The following is a 27,932-nucleotide window of genomic DNA, read 5'->3' on the forward strand; positions in this document are numbered from 1 at the left end:
CTGCTGTATAATAATGCCGCTATAAGAAGGTTTTTTTCGGTTGAAGCTGGCCTGGATGCACTTCCAAGCTTATTAGAAAACACTCTGCTTTGTATGAAGATGAGAGAAGCTGATTTAACTGCCTGTTGTTTAAGCCCACCTCTTGTTACCAAAATTGTTAAAATTAGCTTTAACCCATTTCACTTGCTCCCCTTGTCTGCACTTGCTTTTTTGCTTGCGTCCAATTTTAGAAAAATAGAGCCCAGTCTTCAAATTCTGCTCAACCTAAACAGGTTGCAATTGTTATTTGTTTCTTTCCTGTGTCCTCATCAGGTATTCTTCATATGGGCAATGGGGAGAACGTCTTCATCTCTCAGCAGCCTCCTGTAATCGGCAGCGTGATGGGGAACGGGCGCAGGCGCAGCATCTCCTGCCCCAGCTGTAATGGCCTTGCTGATGGAAACAAGCTGCTGGCCCCTGTGGCTCTGGCCTGTGGCTCAGATGGAAGTCTGTACGTGGGCGACTTCAACTATGTGAGGAGGATTTTCACCACAGGGAACGTCACCAGCGTCCTGGAGCTCAGGTAAAGGAGGAGTAGCCTACTAACATTCACTCAGGACCATGAGCTCAGATGGGCTTGCACACAGGTCATAAACCACTAAGGTCGATTGAGATAGACAGAAATGCCCTAAAGGCCCAGGATTGATGGTCCTGCCTCTCTCATCCACCTGTATCAGCTGGAGTTTGGCCCTGATATGGGCTGAAGAGGATGTAATGGGGTCTTAACAGAAGATGTTCCAGGACAAGATTAAGTAGTAGACAAGAGTAGATAAGAAATATAATGTTTTGTCATGATTCTCTTTTAATTAATTCTGTCCAACTGTTTTTTAATTCTATCCACTAACAACTAACATACCTTTCTCTTCCTCTCTCATTTTCTGCTGCTTTTGGCAAACTCTGACAGAAATAAAGACTTCAGGCATAGGTAAGCAATGCAGTATTTGCTTAAATCTATACAGAAAAGGGTACAAAGTGACCTTTTGAGTCCATTTCAGACATGCAGTTGTGAGCAGCTAGAAGATCATATCTTTAGATACTGACTGAGTAATTTTCATCTTCATAAAGCTGTGGATTTGGTGGTTTAACTATGTCTCCAGAGCTTACTTAATCTCTGGATTCAGAGCCTTGTTCACAACTGTGTATTTGCAGCTGTATGTGTGATTGCAAAGACAGAATGCAGCTGCTTGTTGGCTCAGTAGAGGCTACACTTTTCCTCAGGATTTATAATGGAGGTTAAATTACCCTATCCAATAAACTGAAATTTATATTATTACCGCAAATCAAGTATGAAGTATTGAATAATCTAGTATTTTTAATATATCTCTTTAATTAAATTATTGTGGAATTGCCATTTATCAAGGAATAGTGGGATATAGAGAATACATTGCATTGCCAACACAACTGTACTGCAAGAAAGAGAGAAATTGTTTGTCAAACACCTTTCCATGCAGATACAGTATACTGCACGCTATAATAAATGTTAAAAAAAATCCCATAATTAAATCAACATCTTCCTGACAGTGTCAATAGAAAGACTGAATATTATAAGTTTCATAAAGGTTTTATTTACATATCTTGATAGCTAAAATGGCTACTGAGAGAAGATTTGATCATAGGCTTAAAATACAAACATCATTTTCCTTGGTAGGTGTGGGTGAGGGAACTCTCTGTGTGCTGTCTTTAGATACCATGTCTTAGGCAAAGGGCTATTGATTGATTTTCTATCAGAGGGTCATGACTTCAGCTGGGGAACATGTAGTCAAGCTGAGGATGAAAAGTCAAGTGATGCTGGTCACTGGACTCTATTTTCCCAAGTGACCACATTAACAAAACACTCAAAATCGCTCTATTGCCTTTTCTGCAACTATCTTTTCTCAGTCTTAATTTTGCAAATGTCTTTGTGCAGAACAGACATGTTAATATGCTTACGTAGACTAATTTACACATTCCATACACATTCGTGCGCTTTTGCAAAACGTCAAAGCACCATCCCTTTGGTCTCAGCACTCCAAACACATTTGCATATTAAAAAGGAGATTTATCCAGGAAAACACAGCATGTGTCTGTATAAAACGGGTGGCTGCCTCCTGTTCCTGTGTGAGCTAGCGATAGGGATGGGAGGTGGGTGATCTCACTACAGTGTTCATTGACCCCCTACTAAGGATGTCCCCATCCACTCCAACCACGCTCCCTCCATTGCCGTGCCAGCATGCAGCAAAATCCAATTATCTTCTACAAACTAGATGTTGTCAGTGAATATAGATAGAGTATGTGGCCATAGCTCAAGGTCAAGGAATAACACCTCATAGTTTCAAATACTGGGAGGGACTAACACTGTTCTACATGCAACTGGGAGCTGATAAGGTATCAGCTGATTGCACATGGTAGATAGAATGCAAAGTGGAATCCAGTTATTGAGGGTTGCTACTGACCTACTCTAAGACAGAAAGTCATTTTTCTAAGCCAGTCGGATGTACCTGGAATCTATTGTAGACCAACTATCAGTCAACTTGGTCAGTAGGCTGATTGTGACATGTGCGCCTCAGGTTTGCTGCAGTGTCCTGTCATCACTGATTCATTGAAGGTCAATTGTCATTTAAAATTACGCACTGGAGTTGACAATCCCACAGACCCACTGGTCTTTCTTTTTGTTGTATTATAAAAATATGAGCTTTGGCACTGTCATACCGACCATAAGCCCTAAAAGAACCCTCAAGGTTATAGTTGAAATTCTGTCTTAATCCACTTTGAATGACGCCCTGCTGACAGGTTTCTCCGTAATGCTTATCAGATCTGGCAGAACTGTGCTGTATCCTGCCCTGATAACACTGGTCATCTTTAAGGTGGGCTAACCACCACTTTGCTAAACTGGTTACTAATTCCTTGTTTTTCTGACCAACAGTCAAAAACCCAAAGATATTCAATTGTAAATGTATTCAAGTTTGTTTACAACTGGACTTTGTTTACTAAAGCTGGACTTTTTACTTTTTTCTTGATGAAAGAATAATTTATGTGTTTAATAGCCAAATTGTTGATACATTTTCTTAAAATCAACTAATACACCTAGTTGAAAGGGATTGCTCAGCTGTTTTTTACATTGTGGCAGCTATAAAGAAAGGACCTCTTATCCAAGTACCATCTGTGCCGTGTGCTGTATATATGGGAGCACACACAAGTCTATCAAATCTGTCAGTCAAATCTGCCACTTTCTAAATAAGATCAGTTCTGCCTATAGTCTCCACCATCCAGTAGTGCATAGTACCATTGGGCTAAGGTTTTACGTTATAATCTGTCATGGTTTGATTTTTCAGCAGAAGATCCTGTGTTTATTACAAGCAGGAGCAGGTTTCTAATAGGAATAGTCCTCTCTGTCACTTCATTTGTACTGCTATGGATTTGTCTACAGTCATCTTTGTTTTCTGACACCTATTCTTTCTGGAGTATGCCAATAGATTGCATGCGTCCTGCCACAGCAGGATTGGTTATATTTGGTTCTATTGTCTGTCTGTCAGGTTGGGCAACCTCCTGTGGATATGAAGGATTTTTTTGTTGACTTGGTTGGAAGTTTAATAGGATGTTTTTTCTGTGCCGGAATTTCTGCCTGATGGATGCATAGTGTATTTGGATTGCTGCTTCAGCTATGCATTTGTATTTCTGCAAAAAGAAATCCCAAGGGAAACAGAAAACATACTTGTTTGTACTTCTTCTAGCATTAACCAGGCTACTGCTACTGTATACACACTGTGGCTTCATATTGTTGTTTTCAGATGATATCACAAAGATTTCAAGGTCAGGGATAGGGGAGTAATTAGGATTTCTGTCTAAGGATCCAGTGTACCCCACTGACTGAGTCCCACTAGACCCTTGTTTCTCTTTGTCTTTCTAACTCTGGATCCCCTCCAGCATTACTAGTGTTTCAATAGTTTGAAAGAAGCTAGACATATGTATCTCTATCGATACATATACAGTACGTTCACATATTTCTACTGTGTCTATACACATATATTCTGACAAGTGAAATTTACTCTCTTTTGACAACAGGGATTTCTAACTAAGCTGACTGTATTGTAGATGAGTTCTAAGCTCCACCATTATGTCATGTTTAATCTCATTCTATTTTGCCATGTTTAATCTCATTCTATTTTTCTTTTTCCATGTCCTTGGTTTAAACTGTAATTGTGCCCAATTGACTCTCTAAATGGCTTTTGAATCCATTTTAATTGTATTACACAATGTTTCTTATTGAAAGCACTGTAGCCCTTCCAGCTTTATTGACTTGGGCTTCTTCCTCTCTTTCCCCCTCTCTCAGCAACAGCCCCGCTCATAAGTACTACCTGGCCACCAGTCCAGTGAACGGTGCTGTGTACCTTTCGGACACCAGCAGCAGGAAGGTGTTCAAGGTGAAATCGCTGAATGTTGTGAAAGATGTAGCCAAGAATCTGGAGCTGGTGGCAGGCACTGGTGACCAGTGTCTCCCATATGATGACACTCGTTGCGGGGATGGAGGAAAGGCTGTTGATGCCACTCTCACTAACCCAAGAGGTATTGTATGGATGCTGTTATAATCAATGTAGTGTGCACACAGTCAGTTGAGGGTCTTGTTTTGTCTGTTCTTGTCAATTACACTACATTGCTGGGTAGTTGAATACAGCAGTCACAGAGGCTAGATCAATACTCTACAGTTTTCATGCATTCAATTCTCTTCTCTTAGCTCCACCACATGTAGCGCACTAGCTTCAGCTATTTTAAAACTTGATTAATTTTTGTATAGAATCCCCTTCTTTTTTCTTGTTGCTTCCATATCTGTATGATGCATTAGTCATTAGATCACATGCTTACGTTTTGTCCTCCATTGGGATGACAACTGTGCAAATGTGCAACATGTATTGTATAGTCCATTATGTTGAAAATAGAACATTTTGCTGTAACTGTTGTAGATTAGATGTTCAGTGTGCTTAAATATAGTTTGACAGACCCTAAAGTAATAGATACAGAGATGTGCATAGCTAAGGTTAGTATTCTTGGTTGTGTTGTTGTTTAAGGCCTAGAGAGCATGAGAGAAAGACACTGAACTGATTACATTTTTGTTGTAATTGAATCAATACATACAGTACTCTTCATCTATTTTGATGTTTCTATTGTTCTCAAATATTGATTTAAAAAATCAATCCTCACATTAGCTTTTATTGCCGTGATTAGTCTTTAATTTTTATTGTGAATAGTGCTTAATTGTCATTTAGTGGTGCTCTGTCCTCTCATTAGGGCACAGATAAACAAAGTAACTGATGGATATTTTCCTCTTCTCTCCATTGGGTGACTTTTTATCTGCAGGCATTACCGTGGATAAGTACGGAGTAATCTTCTTTGTGGATGGGACCATGATTCGCAGGATTGATCAGAATGGTATCATCTCTACTCTTCTGGGCTTCAATGACCTGACCTCTGCCCGACCTCTCAGCTGTGATGCTGTGATGGACATCTCTCAGGTACGACCTCCCTGACCCGGGCAGCCGGCATGTGTCTTCCTGTCTCTCAACCTACACCAGTCTCCTTGACTGACCCTGGTATCCAGGCTGCTTACATTTCCATTTGAGATTTTGTTTCCTACCTGTACTCAGAAGACTGAATCTAGTGGTTCTGGGTCTAGTTTTGATCTACATTTGTTTCTCCACTATATTCACAGGACTTGCAATGCTAAGGTAGAGGAAGGCAGTTAGAGCCTACAGGCTTTTAGCACTCTGCTGGGACTCCACTGACAGTTTTCAGACTGAATACTGTTTTCATGTGTTCACCTAAGCCAGTAAAGTTTCTGAATTCAGGTCAGGTCAGGTCAGACTGTTATTACTCAACAAGAGGAAGTTTGTTATGCAGCAAAAAACATAAAAACATATTATGACGTTAGGATGTTTTAAATACTATACACATAATAAAAAGTAAAATAATATAGTCTGTGTGATAAGAAAAAGCTACAATAATATGGACCAGATAAATTGCTAGTCTTTGTAGTGGTAGTAAAAGAAAGAATTAGCATGTTGCACCTAATTTATGCAAAAACTGCCCCTGTGACCAAAGAGGAGGATGTTAGATTCATTAAACCAAGGAACCAAGGATGGTCTGGATTATCTGAGATGAATCTCATTGGTCCAGAAGATTATGAATTCAGGAAAGCTCCAAACACAGCTGTGCCAGCCTGGTAAATTACACAATTTAAATCATCTTATGGTTAACAAGCAAATACAAATAAAAAATGAAAATGAGCAGTTAAAGGGTCCAGTCCAGGCTGGTGGAACCCACAGGAACTGTAATAAACATAGCACCGGGCTATAGAGCCATCCTAAAACCAGAGGTGGCACTGTATTACTGGGAGCTTCCATGTCTGTGTCAAGTGGCCACACAGCCCCAAGTGCAAAAGGCCATTGACCTATAGCTGTAGGGGGATGATGAGGATGACCTATGACCTCGCTGGCTCTCAATTTATGCACACATGTTCACTGATGCACACACACATATGCACACATATGTACCAGACCACTACACCAGACAGAACACATCCCCTAGGCAAGGGCACTGCACTGAGGTCACATCACTCTCCAGCTCAGTGACTTCCCTTTGACGAGACAGACTTTTTGTGTACTCTAGCAGCCTTTTTTTCCTGACATTATAATATTCAATCCAGCTAGTTAGGGGTTGTTTTGTACAGAGCCCGGAAGGTGTCATGGATCTTACAATCCTAACAATTAGTGCTCTCGAATTACAAAATTTGTGGCCTCAATTTAATAGCATATTGTTTTTGGCATGAGACACCCGCTTTCAAGCTCTGTCTCTCACCGTCCAAACAAAGCCACAAAGCTATCCATTCATGAAAACATTTTACATAGTTGTATCAATAACTAGGCTGCCTCCTCACACAGGACAATGTCTAAACATCAGCCTTTTTATGCCACATTCCAGACAAAAGCCACAGTTTGTGTGGCTTTAGTTGGGGGAGGCACACATACAGACCTCTCCCTAAATCACTAAATACCTTTCATATATGATCTACAATTTTACCAATTCTGTAATGCGTTAGATTAATATATCTTAACAATTATGTTTACATGTCACTGAGTAATCAGTTTATTTATATTAATTATGGAATACCTGGAACCATCACACAGCAGCAGGAAAGACACGAGCATCTCCAAATTAGGAATGGGCATTTTTATGCACCGTGGTACAGCAGTGTAACTTCATTAATTATTTATAGGTATTAATTATCCCGTCAGGGCGACAGGATCATTTACGAATTAATAGTAAATGGCATTTGGTACTTTTTCACATCATACAAATAACCTGTAACAGAGAGATTCCAAGTTTATCCAGTCATATCTTTTGGAATAAAGCCATCCTTAGGATGTGCCCTGAGCTCCATCAGATCTGTCGAGGCTTTTTTTATTTTACTGTTGGTAAAAGTCCAGACTCTGAATATCACACATTCCCAACAAGTTCCACTAATCAGGGAAATGAAACACTTTGGCTTTGGCTAGTTAACATTACTAATATGATCAGCTTTGCATGTGCATTTTCTTTAGTCCATGGGCAATCCCAAACACACACTTTGTCATCTGTTTTTCTGCAGTTAGCCAAACTGCAACTAAGACACTGAGAGCTCCATTTAGATCTATCACCTTGTGCATAAAACCAAATCACCTTGTGCGTAAAACCAGAGTTTACAGGTGGCGCAGCATGAGAGCACACGCCATACAGCCTACAGCTGTACCCCTCTCTGTGCAGCAGTGACTTATACTATTTACTGACAGTGATTAACTTGTTTTTTGATATTTTCCAGTGCTGTCTAGCTCAGCTATTCGGCGGAAACAATTTCTCTGAGCCTCCAGCTGCTGCTCCAAAACACACCTGGTTAACGTGCCTGCATAACCAGGTTACGGTCCAGAACCATGTAGCCTAACTGGTTTAATTATGATGGGCAGTGAGATAGCTAATTTCAGACACCATCAGATCTAATTAATTTTAAGTTTTAATATTTGAAATCTGGGATTGAGCAAAAATAGGACTGTGTTTAAGCGCCTCAGAGGCCACAGCTGGTGGCTCAACCCTGGTTTAGAGGAAAGCAGAGTAAAGCCTCTTGTGTGCAGGGGGCACGATTGGTTAGAAAAAAAGAAAAATCATATTTGGTGAATGGCTTTGTGCAATTTGGAAATGTCTTGTATCTGAAGATGTTCTCGGGGAATACCATCAATCAGTATCACGATTTTAAATGTTTTAGATTCATTTATACAGGGACTTTTATCTACCTGCAGATATCTATTGTATAACAGGCCTACAATAAGCTAAAAACTTCCATGATATTAAATAATGTTCAGTTGAGATAAAGGAAAGACTATCAGTAGATCAGAAGTCATAGCCGCCTCCTTCTTTACAGGTAGATCATAATCACTGTTCAAGGTCCTGATCCTGGGACCCCCAGGGATGTGAGAAATTGCTGGCCACCTGTCGGTCACACTTACCGGCATGGTTCCTGTTATTACTCAGAGGGGATGCAGTCTTGATGGATGACTAGATTTGTAATTTAATAAAATCTGTATTATTTTAGAGAGCTTTGCGATAAGCTCCTTGAATATTGTGCTGTTTTGGTCTGATACTGATGATGTTTGGGCTGATATTAGACTGTAGGTCTGCCGCTCATGTGCTGCTTTGAATTTTCGTCTGACTGTCAGCTGGACATGGAAACTCTAAAACACTGAATTATGATAAACTCATGTATTAGTAACTGCGGCCTACTTAACTTTAAGTCTCCAACAAGCCTGGCTTTGTGAGTCAGGCATCTTGTAATTGGCTTATGACAGACATTCAGATATCTGATGTCATACTGTATCAGGCTGAAATATCATCTGATCTAATTTACATTTATTTCTAATATTTTTAATCTGTGGTGAGGCAATAAAACTTGTGGGCTGTCTGTATCAATTTCGCTCATGCAGTTTTCAGTTGTAGCAACTGTGAGTGTAGAAGTGCTTACTGGTCAACAGAATGAGTGCTCCTACTGAACACAGCTTCCTTTCTCTCTCTTTAGCACATCAGCGAGCAGTGAACTTCAATTTACCGACAGTATTAATATGCGTTTTGATATTTAACTGTACAGGCTCAAATGTATGTACCGGCAATCCGGGCATCATGTAATTGGTTTTAATTTATGACAGACAGTTAGATATGTGTTTCATATCAGGCTACAATATCATCCGGTCTAATATATTTTTATTTTGGGGCTATTATTTGTGAGTGCAGTGAAAAATATTGAGGTGCTCAAGCCCTTTAGCAGCCGCAGAGCTGGAGCCTTTGTCAGGTTCACTCATTCAGTGGCTGTAATAACTGTTTATTTAGAAGCTACCTTAAGAGGTTTTGTAATTTTAGAGAGGCCTCAGTATGTGCGCGCCTCCACCAAGTAAAGCCAAACAAATTGTGGCTTTTGTGTCAGAGCTTGAATGTGGAAAAAAGGCTTGATGTTTAGATGTTGTTCTATGTGAGGAGGCTGCCTAGTTAACCATACAGCTAATGTACATTTTTTCATTAAGGTGTGGCTTTGTGGCTTTGTTTGGGCGGCGAGGGATTAAGAGACAGAGCTGGACAATGAGTGTCCCACGGCAAAAACAATAGGCTAATAAAATGAGAGCACAAATGACATAATCCATGCACAGGAATTATTAAATATAGGCAGAGCAAGAATTGCAAATTTGACAACACCAAATATTAAATGAAGAGCAAAAATTACTAATTCAAGAACACAAATTATTAAATTGAGAGCACACTTTATTTTTTCTCCATGACACCTTCAGGACATAGTTTTTCAATACCATGACCTAGCAGTAATTTGTAATCCAAATAATGCAATTATGTATAGTATCTATTATTGTTTTAGTTTTACTGTTATGAAAAGAGTATTCCTGGGTTTGATTTGATTTATGTCCAAGCCCTGCTTCATGTGCATGCACTGGTTTGTTTCTTGCCCCATTGTGTATGTTATCGAGTACGACTAGCAAACAGGTCCTGAGGGTGCTGCCGATGCCAGTGGAGAGAAGCTTTCTGTGTGCTGAAATGATGTATTCAGTGGAGGGAGCAAAGCCTCCAGCTGTCCATTTCCAGCTCCGGGGGAACTCCATCCCCCTCATGACCCGTGCTTGCTGCTCCCTTACCCCCCCGCACACAAACACAAGCGCCTATAGATGCTCACCATCCCAGCTCCACAGCAGCGAGGATACAGGCAGACTGACTGCAGCTCTACAACGATGACAAATCGCACAAGCACTGCCAGAGACACTCAGACAGTAAAAAGCATCCATTAAAAATTCATCCAGGGCACATAGCTTCCTACTTCAAACACTCCCCAACCCCTCACTTAGGACCAGAGTTTCTCTGGAGAAGGCTCATCACAGTGGTGGTCATTACTTTTGTTGTACCTCACCTGTTCTGGGCAAAAAATAATGTCAAATTTCGCTCCCTCCTCTGATGAGGTCATTGTTATCTTGCCATGCCATCTGTGCAGTGAGCGTACTGCAGCAAAACTCACTCTTAATTCGATGTGCAGCTCTGTAACCTTTCCTTCTTTTAACTTTTTATTATCGTGCAAAAGGACAAGAGTTTGACCTCGTTCAAGAATGTATTAATTTGTTTATGCCAAGGCCTTAGGTCCTTGCTGTTTCAGAAATCTGTTCCATTTTCTGTTTCAAGTCTTGAAATCTGCTCTGCATCCCCTGCTGAGTTCAAACTTAAATGGAGGGAAACCATGTCTTAAAACAAGATCACTTGAACATATTTCAAGGGTGTTAGCAGCTTCAGAAAGCTTTATCAAGGCTCTGACTGTGACATTCAATTCGAATCTTAGAGGGACTTCAAAAATTGACATATTACTCTTCTTCAGACAGGCATCATGCTGCTACGAGCAAAGAGTGAAGAGATTGCTAATGGAAAATGACATTATAGTTCTAATACAAGTTCAAATATATTTAAAAATAGTTTTGTGTTGTGTTGGTACAGATCTGTGGCTCGCGTTCTTGGCTGATTTGGGGATTTTTGCTGGTGACGGCTGTGTCAGGCAGGCACTACTGACAGCTGCCCCACTGTATAAGGGGGAGGGTATGATCGGGTTACAGCATATGGGACAGCAGCTCGGGAAATATCCCCTCATCAGTCAGAGTGGCGTGAAAACCTCCTTACAGGCAGCTCCCCCGAGCCACTCCACACTCTGGCTCATGAAATATTTAACCACCAGCGTTGACAAGAAATAGGTTTTAAGAAATTGAAAGTCTCCCCTTCATTTCCCAAGTAAATGCATTTTCTGCTCACTGAAAGACGACATGTATCCATTGTCAGTCTGCTGTTTGTTGTATGTGTCCTATTATATAAACCTCCTCTGTTTTTTGGGGGATGATGGGATGATGAGAGGTTTATGGGATGTGAGCTGTGTGTGATGCTTAAAGCTGTTTCTCAATCAAAGGTGGACAAGTGCTTGCTTGTGACTGGGATTCAAGAACATGACCAGTGCCAAGAGTGTAGACACATTCAAGTAAACATCTCTGAGCAGCACATCAAAAGAAGTTGAATGTGTCAACCTTGACTTTTTCCGCATGTTTATTGGTGGAAAGCATTTCGCTGAACCTTTTTGAACCCTCATGTTTTTGCATTCACAAGTCAAAAATCTGCATTTTCTTACTGCAAATGTTGTTTTTGGTGAACTTATTGTTTTGTTTTGCAGTCATACACTCTCTTACAATGAACTCTACATGGTGCATCTGCGCATTTATTTTAGCTTTCTACGCACTTGGTTTACCTAAAGTATACAATTTAGGTTTCTTTTCCAAAACACATAATTAAAGAGTAAGATATTGTCAAGATTAAGGTCGAAGTAACAATTTATTTCATGTTGAAGTACAAATTACCTGATTTCTCCTTTGTCAATACTGGTGATAAAGGTTTACACAATTCACGTTTCCAGGTCATTAAGACAAATAAGTCATCCATAGTAACAGCTAAATAAATTCATTCACCTTCCGATTTCACAGGACAAAGAATCCAAAACAATGTTAAGGCTAGTCTTTTCTAATAGGTTGCATAAACCTAAACCTGTCTTTGTATTTTGGTCCAGGTTTTAATCAGTCTCCTTTGTTGGTGCTCCAAGGCCTCTATTGAAATATGGCACTTCATATTATGTTCCTAAGAGATCCCCCTGGGATCATAAGTAAGAGGGAGACCAGTAAATTGGATGAATCCAATCATTCCAATTTGTTAAAAGCCTGATACATTGTTAGCAGAACAATAAGTCATAATTTAGGAGGCCAGAGGCAAGCTAGGCTTTCATTCTGTAAGTGTGCTCCAGTTTCTTTTCAAGGACCCATGCAATTTCTTGTCATTACAAAATTAATAACCCAAAGCAAGGAAAAACAGTGTATCGCTAGAGGTGAAACATGCAGAAGTCCAGTCCTTAGGTGTCCAGAGCTCTCATGATCAATTGCAGTGTGCTTTTTTCACTTAATCTGATCATTTGAATGATCTCTCGTTCTGCCCTTCCTCACCACTATTGTTATCATCTTTGATCTTAAAAATCATGTTTTTGTGTTTCCCCTTTTAACAGTACACCAGCTGCTATTTTCCTCCTTATCAGATAATAAATCGTTTCAAAACTGTTTTTGCTTCCAGCGTAAGCTATGAGATAGCCCACCTTTTTCACAGCAGCCTATCTTTTTTGTGAGCACTTTTCAATGATTCTTCCCTTGAGGGACTGTTTCACTCTGATAAAGTGAAAAATGTGTGGATCAATAAGAGTATGGTCTGTTTTTGTGACCTGAGGCTGATATTCTGGGTGTGTTTTTTCCTCTTAGGTGCGTCTTGAGTGGCCAACAGACCTGGCAGTGAGTCCCATGGACAACTCCCTGTATGTTCTGGACAACAACGTAGTACTCCAAATCTCAGAAAACCATCAAGTCCGTATTGTAGCAGGCCGGCCCATGCACTGCCAAGTGCCTGGGATTGACCATTTCCTCATGAGCAAAGTGGCCATCCATGCCACCCTGGAATCCGCCAATGCCCTGGCTGTGTCCCACAATGGCATTTTGTACATTGCTGAGTCAGATGAAAAGAAAATAAACAGAGTACGACAGGTGTCCACCAATGGAGAGATCTCCCTGGTTGCAGGAGCACCAAGTGGCTGTGACTGCAAGAATGATGCCAACTGTGATTGTTACTCTGGAGATGAGGGCTATGCCAAGGATGCTAAGCTGAATGCACCCTCTTCTCTAGCAGTGTGTCCAGATGGAGAGCTTTATATTGCAGATCTGGGCAACATTCGTATACGTTATGTGCGTAAAAACAAGCCCTATCTGAATCCCCTCAGCATGTATGAGGTGTCCTCTCCCATTAATGATGAACTCTATCTGTTTGATTCTAATGGCAGCCACATTTTCACGCAAAGTCTGACTACAGGAGACCACCTCTATAATCTGACCTACACAGGAACAGGAGATCTGAGCAGCATTACTGATAAGAACAAGAACACAGTGACCATTCGACGTGACACAACAGGATTGCCTCTGTGGCTGATGGTCCCCGATGGACAGACATTCTGGTTCACCATTGGCACCAACAATGCCCTTAAAACTGTGGCTGCCCAGGGTCAAGAACTAGCTGTAATGACCTACCATGGAAGCTCAGGACTACTAGCAACTAAGACGAATGAAAATGGATGGACAACGTTCTTTGAGTAAGTAATACTAAAAAACATTGCAAAACACATTTATAATCCTTACACCCAGAGTCTGGATCCCAGTTGAGCTGATTATAGATTACTGCTTTGCCTCAGAGAACAACTAAATAGATCTGTGAAATCTCTTAAATCCAATATACAGTTTTCACAAAGTCATTTCTGGAATATCTGAACTGGAAGCTCTGTGTTGGAAGTAGCACTAAATGCTGAGATGCTTTAGAGTGAATGTTTAGAGTTGAACACATCTTTGATATCCGAGTTTAGTATTTTGGCACACAAGTTACCTTCTCATGCCTTGATGTCTATGTCACTCAGAATACAAGACCTGTTGATGTATGGGTGTAATCCTATTTGCTGTTATCATACCAAATAGGATTACTGGATGATATGTTACTCATCTGCACCCTTGCTTGCAGTGACAGGCTGCAGACCATTGCTTGTTTGGAGTCGTGAGGTACAGGAACAACATATCTCCTAGCATGCACATTTTACCAGTAGGACTGCAACAAGGCCCGGCAATATAAAAGCATAATAGAATAGCCAGAGGTAGCAATTGATTGAGGCAAACCACACATTGTGAAGGAACAATTGAAAACACTCCCACATGCTGCAGCATTGGAGTTTAGGATTTCATGTTCTTGTGACTTCTACAGAGCAATCTGTCCCTTAGATTAATATATTATTCCAAGGGATACTGTGTTAACTCTGTGTCTTTCCAAAAAGTGTGATTAAGCAGATTGGCTGGTCAGACATCTGTTACACCTTGCTGGAGGAATATAACACTCTGACACATAATCAGACGCTCTGTTTAATCTGAGCAGACATTTATCACCTGTGTGTGAGTTGGTCGTCATCTGAGACGGTTGCATAGGCATTTCTCAAGGTAGAGTGAATTGTCTACGGCTTCAGCAAATTCAGTGGGTGGTTGAAATTCTGAATGATTTCTCTTTGACTTTGTAAAATGCTGCTGTATATATCAGGATTGAGAATACTCTTTCCTGTTATGCAAAGAAAAGGCAAATATAGGACCCATGACACAATGGGCTTTTTTAAGATGAAATACAAACAATGGATGTTCAGGGTACTCTGAATTTCAGTCTCAATAAAACTTAAAATAAGTACAGCATTTTAAGGATATTTGAATTACACATGTACACATTATTATTCACTAACTCATCGTCAGTTAAAGTGTATTCAAACGTATAAAATAATCAAATTGATGATCAGTGTAATGAACTGTTGAACAGTTGATTACATCAGACAAAACTCATGTCACTTGTAAAGCAAAAAAAATCAATATCTAATTTTGTTCTTTTTTAATTACAGAACTCTGTAATCATTAATTAAACAACTGAGTCTTTTAAAAGGGTAAAATGATATGATTCTATCATCATGACTGAAAGTCGATAAACAATAATACTGAATTGTTGGAAAAATAGTGTTTAGGCCTGTAGTACATAGATTATATTGCAGGAGGCCAGTTTCCCAAAATACTCTCTATACTTTTTTAGAACATGTTAATTTAATAAAATGAAGAAAATAAATTATTCAATTTCTTGTTTTTCTCTTTCAAATTAAACAATGACTTCATATTTACCTACAAGCTAGTTAGATCATCCATGTTTCATTTAGACCCAATAAAGAGTGTTTGTTTTTCTTCAATAATTAGCTTTGAAGGTCACTCCACCACCTGAGGGTTAGAACCATAATTTGCTACCGTCAGAATTGAAAAGGAACCTCCATTTATCTCTGCTCAACAAAGTGCACCGCTAAACATTTTACCCATATCAACTAATGTGTACTTAACGATACCCTATAGATGGAATTTATTTGGATGAATGCAGAAGCACAAGAGGCTGACTTGAGATCAAAAGACATCTGCTACATGGCCTTTCTGTTGTAACCCTTGACAACCTCATCTGCGCTGACATTTACTGTATACGCAGATGCTCTGCTGACCTCCTAATGTTTTTGTTGTCATGATAAGTGCTTATGCTTGAGGGTTGCTGTAAATCTATTAAATCACATAGCATTCTGCAGGATGCCTAATTGTTCTCTTAACCTCCAAATAACAGAGCAGTAATGCTTCTACTTAGCAAAAAATGTCCCTTAGCCTCTGGGTTCAAGCAAATGTTATTAGGTTGATTTAATACATTAATAATAACATCAAAATCATGTAAAACAACTGTTAATAAAGTTGAACCAATGACTTGGCTGTTGCCTTTACATTATCTCTACAGTCATCGGTCACGTGTTCTGAAATTCTCAGGCAGCAAGAGGAAGTAAAAATATGAGAATAACTCATAAAACTGAGGTTAGGTTTGCTGGAGGGGACGTTGATATGATGTGTCCGGCCTATTGTTGGGCCTCAGCGTGAAAGGTCATAGAGCTAGCATGTGACACAGAGGTGATGCGATCCGAATGGACTTTTGGCCATCCAGGGGGAAAGCAGTCCTCTCGTTCTGCAGAGCACACTGCCCCGCATGCCCCTCTTGTCGAGAGAAAGCAAGCTAATAGGCAGCTGAGTTGAAGCAGGCAAGAGCCATTAGAGCTCAGCGGTGAAGCCCGAGGAATGGCTCTACCTCAAGGCCTTAATTGAGACAGAGAGAGTTTGGGTCAGCGATCAAGCTGGGGCACGCAGCGTTGCTCTAGAATGAGATTTCTGTCTTGTGGACTCTGTCTTTTGTGCAGAGGTGAAGGCAAACAGGAATACTCTCTTTGTACAATGAACTAAACAGTTAAAAGTGGTTCCATGCAGAGAACGTGTAACTACAAGTGCTTTCACGGCAAAAACTTTGATTGTATGATGAACACAGGGAGAATATCTTGCTGATAAAATATGAGCAGTATCATAAAAAATCAAATGCTTTAGATAAAAATTACTCTGGTATTTAGTATTTCCTGAATGAAAGGCTTGAAATGGCTCTATGAATCCCAGTCCCTAGTACTGTTGAGATCAGATAACATTTATCTCTGGGAGATGATTCCTCTCCCACTCTTCCTTTCCATATTGGATATTTGAGATGGCAGCGCTGAGGAAATATCCGTAAACCAGCACCCGCCATCTCATTTATTAGAGGCTTTATTTTGGCAGGCAGCAACATTGAAGTGGGCTTTCCAATCTGTATTCAGTGCACAGATAAAAGTCTTCATTCTAAGTAATGTACCGTTCACTCACTCCCATTCTGGAACACTGGCAATCTGAAAGATTTCAAATTGTTGTATGCTGATGTGCTCTCTGAGCGAAATGAAACAATCTGGCCACTCATGTTCCTGTATGTGATGAACTGACTGATTTGTAGGCTAGGGAGATGCTGCATCTCTCCAAGGAGTCGCACCTCAATGCTTCTATTTCATAGACTGTATAATGAGATTAGGTGATATCACTAATCTTTTAAGCTAATAAGCAGTTTTCCGAATGTGAAAAGGTGTGTGCTTTCTCATCTTGGCCATGACAATAGTAGCATTTATATTAATGTCACATTCACATCGTATTGGAGTCCAAACTTGTTTAACTCGTTGGTGTACGCACTCTCAATTCATGAATAGCAAACGGCAGCAGACATTGCACACTTTGTAGAAGTTGTGTTGAGTGTGCTTCAGTGATTAAAGCTGATAGTTTTGAGTTTTATTACCTCAGGCTGCCGACATCGATGGATTTGCTGCTGTGTTTACTGCCTATGTTGACACATTTCCACAATTTGTGACACCAAAAGGGAAATATCGGACTCTACAAAAAACTCCCAGTTCCTACTTTTAATTACCACTAGAACAGTTTATCCTAGACAGCAACTCATAATCACAGTGAATCTGAGATGACAGTGCAACTCATTAGTCACATTTATGTACCTACATGTATTTATGCAAACCTGACGTGCATTTATGATTATGATTACTTCCTTATGATTTAACAAATCTCAGCAAGGCTCAGTAATTTTTTCATGCCACAGCACTGTTTATGATTCAGCTATAGTTACTGTTTATACACAGTTTCAGATGACATGCCCCTCTCTGCCTTCTTTGGCTCACATCAGTGTATTTCTTTGTAGATACGACAGTTACGGGCGTCTGACTAACGTCACTTACCCTACGGGCCGAGTGAGCAGCTACCGTACAGTCGCCGACAGCTCAGTCCGCATCCAGACAGAGGGCTCCAGCAAAGAGGATATCACCGTCACGACCAACCTGTCAGCCTCTGGCACCTTCTACACACTCATGCAGGGTGAGTGTCTTTAACTGTAGCTCACAAGTGGAGCATGTGATTTTTAAGGTATTTTGTGCAAATGGAGGTGCCAAAAGCTTTAATTTTGCTTCAACAACAAAAACTTTTTGTTTCTGGTACTGCACTATAAAGTTAAGATCTTCTAGCGCTGCATTTTGCCTACTAAAAAAAATTTTTAGACATGAAAGTTGTAGAAAGGATTCTATAGTATTTTAGACACTTACATGAATCAATATTATAGATACATACAGTGAGACCCCTTTGCTATCAATAGATAATTCAATTGGCTGTGCAAGTGTACATGTGCAATCATAATTATGAAAGGTAAACCAGATCAGAATCCCCACCTTATCCGGGTCTGATTTTGAAAGCTGTGTTTTAGGGGCCAATAGCTCCTTCTAGGATGTTCCAAGACAAGACAGGGTAAGGGTAATCCCTCTAACCTGTTTGTCTTGGAACATCCTACAAATGATTCAAAGAGATTCAGATGATTCTGGCCAGGTCTGGTGGGGTTCAGCCAAAGGGAGTACTGTATGCTGTTACCACATGGGTTATCCAGAATAACCAGGACATTGTTTGTGGACAGACCTCTGTCTTACTGCAGGTGTTTTAAGACACAGATCAAAACATGGGACAATAAAACCAAAATGGTTTTAATATAACTCAAGGGTTAATTAATTATTACTATTATTGTTTTTTATTTATTTATGGGAGCTGACCTTTAAATGAAGATGTAATGTCTCACTACTTGAACACAGAGCTTATGTACTGACAGTAGTATTGTTTGGTCCTGTGTTGTTTTAATAAAATGTGTAATACAACTCAGATTTACCAGAACGGAAGCATATATTGGCTTTCTGTCAGAAAACATAATTTATATAGCACAATGCTGGTGGCTATACGAGATTCTCCAGGTTTAGGAAATTTAGTGAGAGAGGTGAAGGCTGGGGGCGGACTGATGTCGTGGCTTAGCCCTCCTGATTTGTCATGCACATTTAGGCATTGTGGTATCCTATTTAACACTTGACCAATATCTTCATTGATTACACGTTGATAGCTTTGAACTTTCTGGACTTCCCTCATCCCACACACACACTCCAAAATTGAATGTGTCCTCTACTCTCTGGCCCTACTGATTCACTTCAAAGCTGTGCCTGAAACAGAAGATGACAATCTCTAGTTTCTCGCTGTTGCTGTTGCTGTTGCTGGACTGGTCACCTCCTCGTTGTGACCTTGTCTTATTAGACATCTGCTCGTGAGAAGAGCGGCGCCAGGAACTCTGCTGTTAATTAATTCACTATTGTCTGCTTTGTAAGCTTGCAACTGGGGGATCACATAACACATGAATGCACTGCCTTCAAGATTTCTTTCTGGTCATCTGGTGTGTTTGTCCTCTTCTCGGTGAGCTTCAACACACCTTAGGGTTGTTAATCAGGTTGTCATTATGTGAAGCGAATAGCTTTAAGATTAATGGAAGCTTTACTGTAGTAGTCTTCAGAATCGTACTTGCAACTCCAGTCGTGTGTAGAGTAGAGCTGCAACGATAAGTCAATTACCAACTACTTTAATGATCAATTATGATCATTTTGAGTTATTTTTAAAATGAAGAAGAAAAATGCTGTAATTCTCAGATCTTAGCTTCTCAGATGTGAATATTTTCAGATTTCTTTAGCCCACACTACAAGACACCTTAGGCTTTAGGAACCAGTGATTAACATTTTTCACAATCTTTTGATATGTTATGGACCAAACAACTATCGATTAATTGAGATTATGACTGACAGAATAATCAATAATAAAGTTAGATGCAGCGCTTGTGTAAAGTTCTCAGAAGATAAAACAATATATCAAATTACCGAATTTACACAGGTCAAGTGTAAATAAATTGTACATCTGTAGTTACTTGAAATAAAGATAAAGTCACGAAAATGCAACTGAAATAATAAATAAGTACATGTATTGCACTTAGTGTGGAGTAGTTAGTAGGAGAACTAACTGTAACTGTCTTATTTAACTGTATTAACTAATCAGGGTCAACAAAAACATCCTTAATTGAAAATTATGGTAGGTGCACTGTTGGGTTATTTGTTTTGTTTTAAGTGGACTACAGCCCCCTTAAATGTCAGTGCAAGCAGATACCTCCCCCTGCTGAACTGTATGCATGCATTACCGTGAAATCCCCAGTTCAGCAGTATTTCCAGCTTCATATGGTCCCGGAGGCCTCCTTTTGGTAGGGTCTGCCCATAGGCCTTTGGTCAACCCCTGAAGTGTCTGTATGATGGAGAGAGGTAAGGGCCAGTGCAAGGTCAGCCCTGCCTTCTCTGCCCATTTCTCATGTCTCAGCAGCACAACACATCCTGTAGCGCTCTGTGCAAAACAAAAGGATACTAAACTCCCATCTTCCCAAGTGATGCTTATTGTTGTTCACTGCGCAAAATAAAGAAATCGTCACAGCCACTTTAATATAACATGTTAACATGAGGAAATTACAGTGTATGTTTGGATTTTTTTTTTCTGTTAAATGAAGTCAACTAATTAATGTAGTGTTTGACAAGCCATTAATTTCCCACTGTTCTTAATGAGAATAATATTCATCCTGGTCCCTGTCAGTCTACTGACAGGAGGCTAGAAGGAGGCATTCTCTGATGAATGTACATAAGATGCTCAGTGGAAACATTAGTCACTGGTCTGGAGCTGGAACACAGGCTGTCGTCACCTAGGGACAGTAACAGACAGGCTCAGATTTATCCCTTGTGAATGTGTGTGTGTGTTCACCCTGCCTTCTCTGTGGCCACAGGCAAGCTAGCAGCTTTGATAGTTTTCATTCCTCCATATCCTCGAGGCTGCTGCAACAGCTGTAAAACTTTACTTTACTGGCGCTGTGAAACCTCTCACTATTGATCTTTGTTGTCACAGACCCAACATTATCGCAGGGGTTCAGTTAAATACTGCTGCTAAAGGCTTTCTTTTTGCTGAGCAGCCATTTTAGGTCATTATCTTTGTGTCTCACTGAGATGAATATTAGATTTAGTCCTCTTATATCAGCTACAAGAAGATCTGATTGTTTCTCTTCTTCTAATCATAATCGTTTCCCCCTATGCCCCTCTACATCCTCAGATCAAGTTCGGAACAGCTATTTCATTGGTCTGGATGGCTCGCTACGGCTAGTGTTGGCGAATGGCATGGAGGTGTCCCTTCACACAGAGCCCCATCTGCTGGCCGGTACAGTCAACCCCACAGTCAGCAAGAGGAACGTAACCCTGGCTATTGACAATGGCCTCAACCTGGTGGAGTGGAGACAGAGGAAGGAGCAGGCTCGTGGCCAGGTCACTGTGTATGGACGCAGATTAAGGGTAAGCTGAAAGTCGCATGTGCTTATACACTGACTACCGCAAGGTGACTGTTAAAGGATGGATGAAAGTAAGGAGAATGTCTATCTTTCTCAAAATGGAATTGAATTTCAGCTACCTCCTTTATGTGACTGCACACACTGTGCAATTTAGTCATTTCTCTGACAGACTTCTGCATTCCTCAAAGTGAGTCTGAGGTGTAAGGCTAACACATGAGGAAGAGGTGGGGCCACTGCAAGGGTTTAAATACGCACTATTGTTTGGAGAAAAAAAACATTGCTAAATACAATGGTGTAGAATACCTTGCTACACCATTGCCATGGTAACTGACCTCCAAATCAGTATTCACATGCGTTGTTTTATTCATTTATTCACTCATTCACTAATTCATTCATTCATAAGACAGACATAAAATATATGTGTTTAGTTAAAATATGTCATTGGGTAAATTTACTCAACAAGCTAACCTTGAACAGTTACATACAACAGGTCCCTTTTCATAATGAGATAAACACCCAATGTTTGACCTAACGCATCTAAAATGACCCACTGGAAATTACTATTAACACAGGGAGCACCTATAAAATATTTATCCTGATTGATTGGCTTGTATTGCTTTTCTTGGCTTTGTAAGGCAAATAACAACTTTGGTTAAGTTGTCTTCCACATCTAGGATGTGGGAGGCGACACAGCTAATGGGGAGGTGCCACTTTGTCTGTCATTGGCTGTTCATTTAATGGCCCTGTCGTCCCTTTGGAAGTGAAAGCTTCTAATGTATGTTACAGACAATGGCCCCAGGGGTGAGATAGGAAATGGGAGCAGCCTAATGGCAAGAACAGAAGGGATGAACAGAGCTGGAATCATTGAGCGACCTTGAGTGGCATGTCAAGTGATATTACGTGGGTGGTTGGATGAGTGTGTAACAGTGTGTGGGGTGGGGGGGCTCTCAAATACAGAACAGAGGGATGCATGAGAAACGGAACAACAGAGGAAACTGTGTGGCTCTGACTTCGCATGTCTTTCTTGTACCAGGATTGAAGACACAGAACAGCAAAGGTGTTTGGCTTGTTGCTGTCTGTGTTTCAATTTGTATCTCTGACTGTTCATACACTGCGGAGTACATACTACAAATGCATGTGTTTTTTGCATTGTGCCTTTCATGTCTTAAGACTAAACGGGTCACTGATGGTGCTCAGTTTACCCCATCCACAGTGACACATGCTACTTGCACGCCCCTTGGGCTTGCCACTCCCAGCCACACACAGCGTTGATAATTTATGTTGCCAAGGCACAGTAACTGTTTCTTTTCTTGGAAGCAAAGCCTCCTCTTAGATTGAGTAGTGTGTAAATGTACAGTAATGAGAAAACCCTTGTGGCTGCCACTCCGCCTTTGCAAGAAACTTCAACCATTTAAATGTGAAATTAAAAACAGAGACAAAGCTGATATCTCTGTATTAGCATTTTAGTGTCATCATAGTGTCTTATAATGTAGTGCTTTTTGATACAATTCGGAAACGAATAAAAAGATACAATTTGTTTTCTTTGATTGTAGTATGAGAATAAACATAACTGATGTTAATAAAGAAAACAGAGTAACGGTTGAATTAATCATGAGAAACAATGAAAGGCATTTCACTTGCGAAATGACAGATTGAGATTGTCATTTGTCATTGATTGAGAGATCAGATGTTGCTGTAATGTTTTATGTTGAGGACAGTTTAAATGTAACATTGTAGGTCTAATGTACTGTAATAGTCTCTGTTGTTTCTACACATCTACTGTGTTTGAGAATCTCCTTTTAGAGGCAATGTCCAATTTAAAATAATTCCTCTTGAGTGGGTTTCTATTCTCATGGGATCTTGGGATCTCGGATGTAAGAGGTTTTTTTCCACCCTGTTGAGTCTCTGGTGAACCAAATCCTGGCATGAGGAACTTCCTCTCTCTCTCTTATACCTTATATCCTGTTGAAAGCAATCTCAATACAATCTTTTTGTATTGAGGCATAGGCAGACCGGCCTCTGCTGCCTATGAAAGAGTCTTAAATACTGTGTTGAGTGATTCAGGCAATGCTGGAGCAGGAGGGGTCTCAGTCTTTGATATCTAGTCAGTTCTCATTAAGATTCTAGGTAGTTTAACACTGTTTAAATGCTGTAGCAATTTCACTTTTGTCACTCGTTATGACTGTAAGCGAAAGTAAAGACAAGATAACTAATGTGGAACCCCGCTGTTTTTATTCCATTGGGGGACCCCTCCCATCAGTCTTGTGGCTCAAATTGCTTCTGCTGCTCCAAACCTTCATTGAATCATGCTACTCATGAATCTGTTGCTTTTAGTCAAGTAATCCTCTCAATTAGGTATCAGTGACATTAATTGCCTCTGGTGTAATTGTCCCTTCACAGATGAGAGACCTAAGCATGCTTTTCTCAATGTGAGATTGAAAAAGTGAGACTTCTCAGCAAGCCCCCCGCGACCTGCTCTGTGGCATGTGTCTGGAAAGTAGCCAGAAGCGGCTTTCTGAGCTAAGATGTTTTTAAGCCTTGCCAAGCATTTTACCAAGCTAAACGGTAGCACATCTGAAGAAGAACTATGTACAATAATAATAATAAAAAAATGTTAAATAATACAGAATCAGGCAGGTAGTTTTAATTAACGCCAGAGACCTCCACAACCACATATTCCCAGATCTTCCAGATGGTGTTTGAAGTAGTGGTTTGTATGGAGATTTACTCTGACCTGGAACCTAAAGCTTAAAACTTAATGTTAAGGCCGTTGGTCAATCTTTTTGGCTACCACACGAGAGCTGCCTCCTAGGTAAAGCCTGATAGGTTGTCCGACTCTGTGCTGACCTGAACATGGCCTTAAGGATTACATTCTTCAGAGTAGTGTCTCTCTGCTCTGATCACAGGGAACCCAAGGGTCAGTGTGTGTAGCCTCATGCATTCAAAAGAGGCAAAATGTGAAGTGTCATTTAAACAATATTCTGAGTCACACAGGAGAAGAATTGATTTTTTTCTCCTCTTTTCCAATTTACGGAAATGGCTAAATAAAATGAGAGTCATCTAAGCCTGGTAATTCTTTTCAGTAAGCAGTGAAAATGAATTTAATGATCAATGTGGCTCTAATGTTTCTTGCATGAATAGGCATACTCCCACTAAGACTCTGCAGAATTTTTACACAAACAAAGAAATATGGTAATTCTTATAATTTCATCACTTCAATAGCTCCTGCAGTCCTGAGATACAGCTCCTCTGTTGTAATTAAAAGCTGTGAAAAGAAGAATATAAAATAATCACTTCATGATTAAAGCTCTCCTCATAAGGTTCCACCTCAGAAGAGCAGTGCACCAATTCCTCTCCATCATTTCAAACTTCCAAACATGTTTATTATCTCTCGGTGGATTTTGCTGTGGTCAAATTTAATGTTTCTAACTCTCTGCTTCCTTCTCTATAGGTTCATAACAGGAACTTGCTGTCTTTGGACTTTGATCGAATCACCAGGACCGAAAAGGTCTATGATGACCACAGGAAGTTTACCTTACGGATCCACTACGACCATGCTGGGCGGCCTACTCTGTGGGCGCCAAGCAGTCGACTAAATGGAGTCAATGTCACCTATTCCCCTGGAGGACATGTGGCAGGTATCCAAAGAGGTACCATGTCTGTACGCATGGAGTATGACCAGAATGGCAGAATCACCTCCCAGATATTTGCAGATGGTAAATCGTGGAGCTACACTTACCTTGAGAAGGTACGAATTGTTGGTGTTGAAATAATGATTAAAAGGTATATAAGATAGGGACATGTTGCACAGATACATTGTGGAGGTATGTTTGTGTAAGAACCTTGACAGGAGACTTTAGACTGAAGTTAAAAATTAACTTGTAATACTGCAGCAGTATTTGAGCTGCTTTATCAGGCTCTAGCACAGATATCAGCAGAAATGTAATTAAAACCTGTCTGGTGCACCGCAGACGTTATACTTTGTTACCATAGTCTGACAGCAAAGCTCAGCCTGAAATAGCTCTGATGAGAAGAACAGAGTGAAATGTCACTTTCTACTCACTAATTGAAGGCAAGATTGTTGAGGAGAAGGTGAAGAGCTGCAATTCTGCAGCTTATACATGTAATATGAAAATGGCAGCCAGTCACCTTGTTAATAGTCTATTGTCCATTTTTCAGCGACCTCCTAGTGCTGAGATGCTGGCAGCCTGTTGTGACAGCCTTAGAACTGATTTAAAGACTTCATTTATTGGTGCAAGAAGGGTGCGAATGGAAATCTTTGATTTGCAGGGTTGTGAAAAATTACCTCATACTGTTTGGATCAAAAGATCCCACAAATAAAAAACAAGAAGCAACCTGTTTGTAAAATCGTCTCTTAAGGAAATCTTACTGTCAGAGGAATATCAACAACTCCACTTTCAAGATGGAAATTAGATTTTGTCTGAATCAGACTTGCATCCATAATATGTTATTGCTTTTGACATTTTGCTTGTCCTGTTTGTGGCATATCAGTGTCCTGTACATTCTAGTACATTCTATATATGTATGTGTGTGTGAATATATATATGTAATTGAAATTACTGGTGCTTGACTATTGAGTAATGACTATTTTTTACAGAGTAAATATATAAAATATATTATCTTGTGAGACTTGAATGATAAATTATGAATACTCTGACCATTTCCTATTCTCTTAACAGTCCATGGTACTGCTGCTCTACAGCCAGAGGCAGTATATCTTTGAATTTGACAAAAACGACCGACTATCCTCTGTGACCATGCCCAATGTGGCACGGCAGACCCTAGAGACCTCCCGCTCCATTGGCTACTACAGAAACACCTACCGGCCCCCTGAAGGTAACGCTTCAGTGCTCCAGGACTACAGCGAGGACGGCCAGTTACTGCAGACCACCTACCTGGGCACAGGCCGCAGGGTAATCTACAAATACGGCAAGCTTGCCAAGTTGCTGGAGATTCTCTATGACACCACACGCATCGGTTTCTCCTATGACGAGGTGGCAGGCATGCTGAAGACAGTCAACCTGCAGAGTGAGGGCTTTACCTGCACCATCCGCTACCGTCAGATTGGCCCACTGATTGACAGACAGATTTTCAGATTCAGTGAAGAAGGGATGGTCAATGCCAGATTTGACTATGTCTATGACAACAGTTTTCGTGTCACTAGCATGCAGGCTGTCATCAATGAAACACCTCTGCCGATCGACTTGTATCGCTATGATGATGTGTCTGGCAAAACTGAGCAGTTTGGTAAATTTGGAGTCATCTATTATGACATAAATCAAATCATCACCACAGCAGTGATGACCCACACCAAACACTTTGATGCTTACGGCCGGGTGAAGGAGGTCCAATATGAAATCTTTCGCTCACTCATGTACTGGATGATGGTGCAATATGACAACATGGGGCGGGTGGTGGCCAAGGAGCTAAAGGTCGGGCCTTACGCCAATACAACACGCTACACATACGAGTATGACGCCGATGGTCAACTTCAGGTGGTCTCCATCAATGACAAGCCTCTGTGGAGGTACAGCTACGACCTAAATGGCAACTTGCATCTTCTCAGCCCTGGAAACAGTGCGCGCCTCACTCCGCTACGCTATGATATCAGAGACCGCATTACACGCTTGGGAGATGTCCAGTACAGGATGGATGAGGATGGTTTCCTCAAGCAGCGGGGGAATGACTACTTTGAGTACAACTCAGCGGGCCTGCTGGTTAAGGTGTACAACAAAGTGAGTGGCTGGAGCATCAAATACCGTTATGATGGCCTGGGCAGGAGGGTGTCAAGCAGAAGCAGCATGGGCCACCACCTGCAGTTTTTCTATGCTGACTTATCCAGCCCCACTCGGGTCACCCATATGTACAATCACTCTAGCTCCGAGATCACGTCTTTGTACTACGACCTACAGGGACACCTGTTTGCCATGGAGCTTAGCAGCGGGGACGAATTTTATGTGGCCTGTGATAATATAGGCACCCCTTTGGCTGTGTTCAGTGGCTCAGGCCTCATGATCAAGCAAGTCCTCCATACAGCGTTCGGAGAGGTTTACCTTGACACCAACCCCAGCTTCCAGCTCATAATCGGCTACCAGGGAGGCCTGTATGAGCCTCTCAGTAGACTGGTCCACATGGGTAGACGGGACTATGATGTCCTTGCTGGCCGTTGGACAACACCTGACCATGACATCTGGAAACGTCTAAACAGCAACCACATCGTGCCATTCAACTTGTACATGTTCAAGAATAACAATCCTCTTAGCAACAATGAGGAGATGAAGTGCTACATGACTGGTAAGTGTACTTAACAGACTTACGTTTTACAGAGATTAGAAGATCTGATGAAAGAAAATATCCCTATTCCGCAAGGGAGAAGGAAAAAAATGTATCAAAACATTAATAGAAACTTTTCAAACCACAGCTGCTATCCTTTGCAAAGTAGCAAACCGCAAAATTGTCAAGGGGGTGTAGGTGTATATTTGATACTCAAAAAAGATTTTCTGTGGAGTATTCCTCTAACAGCTGTAATGAAAGTTAGTAGAAAGTAA

The 27,932-nt window shown here is 40.7% G+C and overlaps 1 protein-coding gene across 5 annotated transcripts in view; it reads left to right on the forward strand.

Annotated features, from left to right (window-relative positions):
- The window catches only part of tenm4 (teneurin transmembrane protein 4), a 112,046-nt gene that overhangs the window by 75,408 nt on the left and 8,706 nt on the right, over positions 1 to 27,932 (forward strand). For 3 of the 5 annotated variants that reach the window (XM_035680766.1, XM_035680763.1, XM_035680765.1), the window contains 9 exons: positions 313 to 562; positions 944 to 964; positions 4,349 to 4,581; positions 5,371 to 5,525; positions 12,912 to 13,789; positions 17,842 to 18,014; positions 21,132 to 21,367; positions 24,815 to 25,111; positions 26,064 to 27,678. In XM_035680766.1, the coding sequence (XP_035536659.1) occupies positions 313 to 562; positions 944 to 964; positions 4,349 to 4,581; positions 5,371 to 5,525; positions 12,912 to 13,789; positions 17,842 to 18,014; positions 21,132 to 21,367; positions 24,815 to 25,111; positions 26,064 to 27,678 (3,858 nt within the window). The remainder of the gene's footprint in view (positions 1 to 312; positions 563 to 943; positions 965 to 4,348; positions 4,582 to 5,370; positions 5,526 to 12,911; positions 13,790 to 17,841; positions 18,015 to 21,131; positions 21,368 to 24,814; positions 25,112 to 26,063; positions 27,679 to 27,932) is intronic. The other 2 variants (XM_035680764.1, XM_035680767.1) reach the window with 1 other exon arrangement.

This window comes from Morone saxatilis, unplaced genomic scaffold (assembly GCF_004916995.1).
Source record: "Morone saxatilis isolate NCDOM2014 unplaced genomic scaffold, NCSU_SB_2.0 Contig8, whole genome shotgun sequence".
Lineage (NCBI taxonomy): Eukaryota > Metazoa > Chordata > Actinopteri > Moronidae > Morone > Morone saxatilis.